The following is a 10710-nucleotide window of genomic DNA, read 5'->3' on the forward strand; positions in this document are numbered from 1 at the left end:
AAACTGGTCTTTCTCTCTCACACACGCACACTATAAATTCACCACTGTGCCTTTTATAATTTTACTTTTGAGGCATACATGTAGGTTATTTTTTGCTTATTTCTTTTTTCTAGGCTAGTTATGAAATCAAAGTACAGAACCAGGCAAGTGTTATATTGTCAGGCTTATAGGAGCACAAATTAAGACTTCAGTCTTAAGATATGCCTAAAACAAGATTTCCAAATTGACCATTTTGTCTAATAATGAGCTTATTTATGGTATTTTGGATATTTGTTAATATGTAATTATATTATTAAAATAAATTACAGATAATTATAAAATGTTATTTTATAGGCCGTAAGCAATAAAATAAATTTAGCAGCATTATGATTTCCTAAACATCTGATTTAAAGAGGCATGTACAACAACAACTCAACACCTCAGTACAGTTTAAAGGAAGCTTTATTGTCAAAGCAAAATGTTGTCTGCTGTAAGCAGTAAGTGCTGTGTGTTAAGACTAAATCGACTGATAGCATGCTCCCAAGAGCTTTTTTTCTGAAACAGAAACGGCAGTCTCATATCAGGCGATAAATCCATATTCTTCATCCAAAGGTGGTGCTGTTCCAAGCCACATTGGCTGCATCCATATCAACAAAGTTTATATAGATCCTGGAAAACAATACAATAAGGTTTTACCGAATAAATAACTGCATTTGACACAATATGAAGAGAAAATCTTATTCAATATTTAATAACAGCAGAAATTAATTTTAAATGTGTAAGTTAAAACTTAATTTGTGCAAAACATTCTGATGAATGGTACTGTAGCCAGCTGTAATATACGGATCTACCTGTCAGGTGAAATTCCAAGGTGTTTGTTGAGCAGGCCCATAAGAAGTTTGGAGTATTGCTTATTTTGCGAGCCCCCAATCTTTCCAATGCTGGTGAGAGAGCAGAGTGCACATGGATCTCCTTTGCCCCCGAACATCATCATCTGATCCGGGATGATATGTATGGCGATATACTGTCACCACAGCAATACAAAGAGGGTAAATAGTTAATGATACAGATACATCTGAACACAACTGTGTCAAAAACACATCTGAAAGTCATTCCAAGCAGTTCTTGAGTCAACTAACACACCCAATTTTCACAATAGAAATCATTTTAGTATGATATATTATGCAATTGCAAATTTTGTTTATTACAGGGTTCCTCACGTCTTGCCTCAATACTCTGCAGAGTTTAGCTTAAACACTGATCAAACTCATCTACCTACGATTTTCTAGTATTTGATTTGGTAAATACTTGTAGGCAAGATTTGAGAATGGCTTGTTCATTATAAGCTACCAAAAAAATGTAAAAACGTCGGTGCTGCTCCAAAACACTGAACTGAAATACACATTAATGTAATAATTAAAAGCTAATTGTGGCTACATACACGATTTTGGAACGTTTAAGAGTCAACATATATAACGTCATACGTTGGCTCTGGGATTACGAGGTCACGTAATTGCGTCATGACGTAAACGAATCACTGAATCGTTTTTTGAACTGGTTCTTCGAAACGATTTCTTTAAAATCACGATTCACGGAAACGAGTCTGACTTTCTATGACTACTTAAGCTCAAATCGAGACAAATAATGCGATGTTTACATGCGGCCTGGGTCTTTTTAAGTTTAAAACTGTGGAAAAACCCGGCACGGCTTAAGCTACAGCTAAACGGATCACTGTAGAGCGAGTCTCTTGTATGTTTCGTCGTATCGAGATTAACGTGCAGTCGCAGCTCCGCTAATATAAAAAGTAATAGGATTCGTAGGAAACGTGAGAGATGCAGCGTGCTCACCTGCGCGGGTTTGCCCATCGCTTTGGCGAGCTCCTGCGTGGCCTCGGACAGCAGTTCAGCGGGAACCGCGTCCTTTGCAACATTGGTGTTCACCACGAACATCGGCATGACTGCAACGAAGAGACAGAGCTGTCTGCGAAATAGTGCAAGGTGGAAGGACCAGGGATGTATCCAGATGTGAGCCCGGGTTGAATAAGGTGAGTAACCGCGATGCAAGTGCTTCTTCTAGGCTACCGTAAAGCATCGTCCATATGACCCAAATAAAGATTTGACTGCAGACCCGTTACCATGCATACCACAGCTGCTCTGCTCTGAAGTTCATAGCACAAGTTCATAGTGCATTACACGTTACTAATTACTCTGAAAAATATACAATTATTATTCACTTTTAGTCATAAATTAAGCTTCTTGGGGCTTTTTTTAACTCAATAAACTGCGTTATGCAATTAAGCAGCCTACAATATAAGAACCTTGAGAAAAAAACGGTACAGTTATATCAGAATATTGAGGAGATGAAAAATAGCAGACATTTGCCCCAGGAAAAACTGATGAAACATTTACCTCATCATCATGCATCATTTAACTTACATTACAATAGTCATAGGTACTTATCATTAAACATACCATAATTAATATAACAAGATTAATATGAAATCCACTTCAAGATTATTTCAAAAGAGACAATTACTATTCATTAAATGCATTAAAAATGCAATTACAACAAAAATAAAGCCTAATAATAACAATAATTCAGAAAAGTTGTTTGCTGTGCAGTAAAGAGATACATTTGGGGGTTTCTTTAAGAAAATTAGCAAGCTGGTTTCATTCTCTTGATAATGTGTCCCATAAAATTAAGACATAATGGACAAAGGCTGCATCAATAAACATAATATATTTTCAGAATTCTGCTCAATGTTTGTCTCTATATTAATGCACAGCATTTATCATCAAAAGGTAAATAGGTTATTTTTTTTCCAACAGGTTTTATTTTGTATGGATAATATTAATATAATAATAATAATAATAATAATAATAATAATATTATTATTATTATTATTATTATAAATCTACCAGCAGGATATAGCCAAAGCTAGCTAGTCAAGCCCTCTCTAGGACCAGTTTTTCGGGTAATTACGGTAGCTGCGCACATGCGCAGAACTCGACATCCGGAAATAATATTGTAGGCGAGAATTAAAACCTCTTGAGTTGAGAGGGGTGGTCGCGACTCGGTGAAACTGTGCCGCTGATGGCGCATAAACCCTCCCAAATCATGAGCACGGATATTTTTTAGCCGTCGAGCATGTTTGTGCTGTCATCTGGAGTGGAATTTCATCTTTTAAGGGTTTGATTTGTGTGGTCGCGAGCTTAAAGCTAGAGCACATAGAGGAACAGGGTCCGTTCCGTTGCCTGTGTACAAAGTTGGGTTACTTCGGGTGACAGCCGTTGCCGTAGTTGATGTCATATTATTATAACCATATGCGCAATTAAATAAATGGTTGTTATTGCAAAGCGGATGCGTAGAACCATGAAGTGTGACTGGTGCTGATATATGGCGTGACACCATCATTTTATTGGACGAAACTTTATTTATTATTTGTGCAACTGAAAACTAGTGAGACCATGGCGGAATCGGTCAAGACCTTTCAAGCGCACCTGACCGCTGTCATGGACAGTTTGGTCCGCGCATCAGTGTGCGAGATCACCAAACTCTTCCAGGACACGGTGAACGACTACCTGGTGGAAATCTCGCTGAACAGAAAAGAGAACGAAGCGCTGAAACTGAGACTGAGGCTGACTGAGAATAAACTGAGAAACGAACGCAAATACGGCATGGGCTGGGCGGCCGGTCGGCGCGCGGCCGGTCTGCTTGGCGCGGATGACACCGTGCGCAAAGCGCGCAGAACGGATCTCCAAAGTAAGCGCGCTCGCCATCTCGCATTCGTTGCGCGAGGCCGTTGTTGTATCGCGCGTTTGTCGCGCCTTTGAGTGGGAAACCGTAATGGCGACCTGCTCCTCAGTTCTCAGGTTTCTTTCTCCTTCCTCTCCTCCTCTTTTGCATTCCTCCCTCCCCCCCTCCTGCTCTCCTCTCTCCTCTCTCCCCCTCCCATCTTTCTCTCTCAGGAGGCAAGCAGGGGAAGGAGTGGAGTGCTGATGCGTGGGAGGAGGGGACTGGAGGAGTGAGGGATGAGAGGAGGGACGTGTTCCGCGTCCATCTGCCGACTGGAGGAGGTGGAGGTGGGGAAGAGGAGGAGGAAAGGATGTGCGTCTCCGGGGAGAGGAAGGAGGTGGCCGGCATTAAAGAGGAGGTGAGTAGCCAATCAGATGTGAGGAAACCGCTGCAGGGAGCGGAGGAGATGGAGAGGGCTGTGGACATGACAAGAACCTAAAAAAGAAAGAAACCTTTGAAAGTGAAAGTGTATTTGGTCGATTTTACGCGTGAAGAAACTGTACCAAGAATTATACTAACTACAGTTCACTTTTTTTGTCGTCTTTCTCTCTAATATTGACATTTATTTAAAGGGATTTTTCACCTAAAATTAGAAATTCTGTCATTGTTTATCAACCAATTTACTTCTTCAATTTTCAATTTTCTTCAGTGTTCAGCAAAAGAAAGAAATGAGCAAAAAACCTATGTTGTTCTAAACCTTTGCTAATTTCTTTCTTTTGCTGAACACTGAAGAAAATTATTATGGGTAGAATACGGGTAACCAAACATTTGTTTGTAAATTGGCGACAATGAACTGTTTGATTATCTACTTTCTTTAAAATATTTTCAATAACAACTAGAGAGTGAATAATGGAAGACAAGTGAATCAATTTTTATTGATGAATTTCTTTGAATTTTTTATTCAATTTTTATTGTGAATTAATTTTTATTTTATACCTTTAAGAGGTCATTTTTCCACATATCCATGTCCTAGTGTGCTAGTTACCAGTGTCAATGCATTTTATAATTTAGTTGCTCACTTCACAAGTTTTCAGAAACTCACATGATCTTACCTACTTAACCTGTCAGTCAAAATAAATCTCCTTTATATGTTGAAAAATAGCACCTATTCAGCATAATTTTACTATCACCCCAGGTCTGTCTAAATGCGTATTATCTGTTTTAAGATACATATTTTATTGTTAGCAAAGAGAATTTATTTCACACCCTATGTTCTCGTTCTTTCTGCTTCTGTGGGATGATGGATAAAGGTGGAAGGCTACAGATCAGACTCCCTGAGGCTGTTGCAAGAGGCTCTACAGATGAACCAAACTGAAACCAGCCCTCCCTCCCCCAGTCCCACCCACGGTGAGCACTGCAGTGCTTTGTTCAGGAAAACGGCTAATAATTTCTTTGTGATTGTGAGCGTGAACAGTTCAAGGAATAGTTAACTTGAACACAGTTCTGTCATTAGTTCCTCAGCTTCGTGTTATTTTTATCAGTGAAACGCAAGGAGTAATTTTGAAAACGTTACGGTTTTATCATAAATTCAAGTTCAGTATTTTATTTATCCTCGTAGGGAAGCTGTGTTTGCAGCATACACTCGCATTACATTAGGCATATATATATTTGACAATTCACATTAGGCATATATATATATATATATATATATATAGATAGATAGATAGATGTAAACAATAATTTAATACTGATGAATCTAATTAAAATATAGTCTAACTGACCCTCAACTACCACTAGAGAAACAAGAAATTAAGAATTGAATTGCTTGGGGAATAAATTATCATTTTAATCCAGTATTTTTTAACGTCTGAGAACACAAAATGGATCTGGTGGTAACAATTCAAAGGTAATTAACAGTATATTGGACACACAAATGTCAGGTTACAAAAAAGTGACTAATTGTACACTAAAGCGATAGTTAACACAAAAAATAAAAATTCTCTTATTATATAACAGAAAACCATTTGGTTAATAGTATTCCTAAAAATGTCTTCTATATTCCACACAAAAAATGCAACAGGTTTGGAAGGGTCAATGAATTCATTTTTTTTTTCGTTTTGCACACAAAGCCATTGCATTTATACTTGTGTTTTTGTGTGTTGTGTTTTTAAACGCTTGTTTTTGGGAGCTAGACAGCTGTGGCCACTATGAACTGCTATGTATTAGTAGAGTATTTTAAAATACCAATATAATGTAATAATGTTTCCAAATATCAATGTTTTTACCATATTTTTGAACAAATAAACACAGCCTCTGTGAACATAAGAGACTTCTTTTGAAAAGCATTTCTATAATTTCTTATGTCTGTTATATCTCATTTCTGTCTGCAGGAGAAATCGTCCCTGCTTCTTCTGGTCCTGAATCCGCTGCTGCTGAAGTGTGGGAGGAGCAGCCAGCCTTGTCAGAGGAACCAATGACCGGTGGAGATGAGCTCAGCGGGCTTGAGACGGCCCTTAAAGCGGAGCGCGAACGCGAGGAGGCGGAGTCGGGCCTGGGCAGCCCGTCCCAGGAGACGTGCGGATCCGAAGGCGTGGCGTTCATCGGACTAGACGGTTTATGTAGCTCTCAGCAGGCAATGTCATCCTCGTCACACAGAGCAGACCCTGCTGAACTACAACTCCCATCAGCCCCTACCAACAAAGAAGAGGAAGAGGAGTCGGGAGGAGAGAGCGGGGACATGCTGCACTTCTGCGCGCGCTGCGGCAGCGGCTTCAGTTCCACATCTGACCTCATGAAGCACTCTTGCCCCGCGGCCGAGGAGCGGCCCTATCAGTGCTCCTCGTGCGGGAGAGCGTTCGGCCACGCCTGGAGCCTTAAGAGCCACGAATGCGTCCAGACGGGCGAGCAGCCGCACCACTGCGAACTCTGCGGCAAACGCTTCACGCACTCGCGGTCCCTCGAGCGCCATCAGCTGGTTCACACGGGCGAGCGGCCCCACAGGTGCCCTCAGTGCGGCCGGAGCTTCAGTCGCCTCGGGAACCTGGAGAGGCACCAGCGCATCCACACCGGCGAGCGACCGTATGAGTGCGGGACGTGCGGGAAACGTTTCAGCCGAGTGGAATACCTAAAACGCCATCAGCACACTCACGTTAGCGATGTAATGGTGAAGCTCCCGCCGCTGCGAAACTCCCACCACTGCTCTCAGTGCAACCAAACGTTCAGCGATACGGAGCAGTTCAAGCAGCATCAATGTCCGTACAACACGTAATGTTATATCTGTGCTCTTGAGAATCTACTAGACCTTAACTAGAAACCCACAGCACTCAAAAGACCTCGTTCTTCATAATTCTTTTTACAGTTTTGAATCTTTTATCAGCATCTTGCCACATGCTTCTGCCTTTTAATGACCCTAAAATCACTGACCTGCACCCATAACTTTAAAGCAAAGCACATTTTAACCTAGTGCAATGATATTTTAAGGGGAATTTCCTATTTATTATTATTTAGAAACCGTCTACTCATTATTCCCGGTGAATATATATCAGCATATTAATCACTTCTGTTTTAATTCTAAGTCTGTCTCGCAGATAACTCTATTTTTGTTATGTCAGGCTCCTTATAACAGGCTGTGAAATATTTTTGTGAACAAAGACATTTATAGAAGCTTGTTGTTTCTTATTAATAACAAATAGAATGCTTATTCATGCATTCTTAGGAATCTTTTTCCTCTCATAACACCGCTCTAAACGCGGTTCCTCTCACGTGTTGTTTTCACTCCTTTTTTTATGCAAAACAGAAGTGAAATATTTGTTGTGATGAGAATTGATTTTTTTGTCATGTTGTATTCTATTTACTCAGTGATTTCATACTGTATTGAACAATATGTAATATTGTTAATAAATCCCTTCCAGATGCATACTGTAAGAGCTTGTCTTTATACCTTATATGTTTGTGATAAACCGAATTTTAAAATTGCACTCTTATAATTTGGATTTAAAGTTCTCAGCAAAACTGTATTGGCTATTATCATACGGAGATAATTGAGGCGTTTGTAAATCAACTATGAAAGGCGTTCTGTAATTCTCAGTGGATTTAATGTTAATTATTAATACGTTCGGACTGATTCAACAAAAGAAATGAACAAATCCTTCAGTTCAGTTCAGAGCTGCTCTTGATGCTTTTTAGAAAACGCAGTCTCAAAACCGGTTCCGCACCAGTTCAACAGATTCATTGAAATGACATAAAAATGACAACAAAATAAAAAAAACCCGCAACGAACAACGGATAAGTGGACCAATCTAGTGCAAAAGTGTTAAGTGATCTCATAGCTTTCTTTGAATTATTTGCTGAGGTCACACATTCAAGTATTTATTTTAGGTGAAAAATGTTACGAGTCGTTTAGGAGTGCAATTAAATGTGTAACACAACATAAATTTCCTTTGTGGGGTGTAAAGGGTTAACAGATGATCCCCGACGTCAGACTACAGAAGTCTCCGCCGTGGTGCTGTGGGATCTCTTCTGCCGGTTCAGTTTCACAGTGCAAAGGTTTGGATGTAAGTTACACGGTTTATTCTTATTTTGTTGATTTGCACGCGTGTATATTTAAGCGAAGGACGTGAACTGGGTTTTAGTTTGGACTGCAGCGGGCAGTGTATTGGTTTGTTTACCTCATCAGCTGTGTGTCGGCTAACGGCAGCTAAACTGAGTGCGTTAACGTTAGCAGATGTTTTACGATGAGACATCAAACTATTTTGCGCGTTATTTGGCGTACTTAGGCCATCTACGCAATTACACAATACTGTCATATTACATAAGCTGCACAACCACAATGCACTGTAACTGTTACAACGCGCATGCTATTTAGTCAAAGATGTAGCGCCTAGCATTGCAGCACCACCGAAGAAGACTCCACGTTATGAATGAAAGCCTCTCCGTGTCTGTTTTCCCAGTGTCCGTCAGGCCTTGCCCTCATCCCGAGGTGGGTTCACAAGAGTCGCAGCCCTGCATTTCAAAACAGCAGACGAGTATTTCGCCATGAACTCTGACATGGATGGTGAGAGACACTGAATGGATTCATCTACAGCAAGATTCAGTTGCATAATATTCTGGAATGGACAGCACTGCATCGTAGAGATCTCAATACATTTATATGTAACAAATTTCAATAACGCAACACGTACAAACAAACTATATACACACATTCCTACACCGACAAACAATCTACAAATATGTATACAGGTACATACGTTCTATAAATGCTCACACACACATATTTACCGGGCATTTAAATTCAATAGCAATTTTACATTTAAATTTTCTTATAACTAATTTCAATGCTTGATTTTAGCAATACACATACATACACACACACACATATATATATATATATATATATATATATATATATATATATATATATATATATATATATATATATATATGTATGTATATGTGTATATAACATTTTAATTAAATTAATACATAATATAGCTAAACATTTTGCTATGTTCAATCAGCAGTTAAGCAAATAAACAACAAGACAAATAAATGCATAATGTCTTATTATCTGAACGTAAGCCTTTTCCAGCTTTATTTATTTCTTTTTTTTTTATTAATAATAAGCATACTTTTTTCATTCACTCCAAAACTGCAAAGTGTGTAATTTTAAGTTCATCCTCCAGGTGACATAGAAAATCAGGTGGAGTTGGAGGAGAAGACCAGACTTATAAACCAGGTCCTTGAGTTGCAGAATACTCTTGAGGGTAAGTGACCAACACTTTCCGTTACCAGCATAGTGTAACCGGTGCTGGGGTCTTCAACATTCATTTCTGTCTTTCTCTTTTTTTGTTTTGATAGATCTCTCAGCTCGGGTGGACGCAGTAAAAGAAGAAAATTTGAAGTTAAAATCAGAGAATCAGGTTCTTGGGCAGTACATTGAGAACCTCATGTCAGCATCAAGCGTGTTTCAGACCACTGACTCCAAGAGCAAAAGGAAGTAAGAGAGCATCCTCTCTCCCATAATCCCTCGTGTAGACGGCAACCCCACGCAGATAAACCATTGCCATATCAACTCATTTAAACTTTCCACTAGGATTCCTTTAATCCTAATGCCACTCAAATTGTAAATGTTTACATTTATTTAAATTCAGTATTGATGTTCTTTAACGTTACATCTTAAACAACTTTGTTAAGCATATTACACTAAATTATTTTTAAAGACATTAAGGTGTTAAACTAAGACTTTATATGTTGTTTTGTATTTTTTTTTTTTTTTTGTATTTGTTTAGACAGGGTGCGACACAAATATTATTTGTAATATATTGAATAGTTTTGTCTCGCTAAGCAAATTGATAATTGATTACAAATGTAATATGTATTTTGTATTTCATTTCATATATTTTGCTTTCTAGATGAGGGTACGGCTGTGATGCCATGACAGTTGCTCTCTCCCGCTGAGCTGTTTGTTTGTATCAGCACTGATTATACTCAAGTTGAGAGAAAACATTTCAGGCCATTCTGATCAGGGAATGAAATTTAGACCCTTTTCTTGGTGCTATCAACAGAAGGGAGTTCTCTGGCATGCGTCACATCTGTGCCTCTGAATATGTTAAAAGTATTTGTTGTGTTTGAATGTGTAGACTCTTACCGTCGTGTGGCATCGCAAATGCCTGTTTTAATTAAAACTAATATAATTTGCTGTGCTGTGAGTGAGTCTTTAGGCCCCTGTGGTGGTTCGCTTCTCGTTCAGTCGCCTCACTTCATCTGGGATTCAAGTCTACACGTACGACCGAGTTCTCGTCAGAGGAGTGAGGGACTGAGTCTCATAGAGTAGCGTTGCCTTCTCCTCCTCCGTCCTTGCTTTAAATTGTGAACATGCATCTGAATGTGTGTCTCCCTCTTTCGCAGGGTTACCAAAGGTGTTCGGAAGGACAAATCAACTAGTGTTTAAGCATGCATACCCGGACTTAGCTGAAATGTGTACATTTTCATGTTAAA

General features: G+C 39.2%; 3 protein-coding genes across 3 annotated transcripts; 2 read left to right on the forward strand and 1 right to left on the reverse strand.

Moving 5' to 3' along the window:
* Positions 1-423: 423 nt before the first annotated feature.
* mif (macrophage migration inhibitory factor) lies at positions 424-2071 on the reverse strand. Its single transcript, XM_043256699.1, has 3 exons — positions 1827-2071; positions 831-1003; positions 424-648 (listed from the first exon to the last, which is right to left on the reverse strand). Exons 1-3 carry the CDS (start codon positions 1932-1934, stop codon positions 582-584), a joined length of 348 nt encoding a protein of 115 aa, XP_043112634.1. The 5' UTR covers positions 1935-2071; the 3' UTR covers positions 424-581.
* Positions 2072-2911: 840 nt separating this feature from the next.
* On the forward strand, positions 2912-7630 carry si:dkeyp-121d2.7 (zinc finger protein 154). The gene is made up of 4 exons (XM_043256503.1): positions 2912-3741; positions 3948-4132; positions 5025-5121; positions 6105-7630. The coding sequence occupies exons 1-4, from the start codon at positions 3447-3449 to the stop codon at positions 6980-6982; spliced, it is 1455 nt and encodes a 484-aa protein (XP_043112438.1). The 5' UTR covers positions 2912-3446; the 3' UTR covers positions 6983-7630.
* A 530-nt stretch (positions 7631-8160) lies between these two features.
* On the forward strand, positions 8161-10411 carry scocb (short coiled-coil protein b). Its single transcript, XM_043257312.1, has 4 exons — positions 8161-8267; positions 8664-8767; positions 9396-9476; positions 9571-10411. Exons 2-4 carry the CDS (start codon positions 8749-8751, stop codon positions 9711-9713), a joined length of 243 nt encoding a protein of 80 aa, XP_043113247.1. The 5' UTR covers positions 8161-8267; positions 8664-8748; the 3' UTR covers positions 9714-10411.
* The last annotated feature ends 299 nt before the right edge of the window (positions 10412-10710 follow it).

The sequence above is a fragment of the Puntigrus tetrazona genome, chromosome 14 (genome assembly GCF_018831695.1).
Source record: "Puntigrus tetrazona isolate hp1 chromosome 14, ASM1883169v1, whole genome shotgun sequence".
NCBI lineage: Eukaryota > Metazoa > Chordata > Actinopteri > Cypriniformes > Cyprinidae > Puntigrus > Puntigrus tetrazona.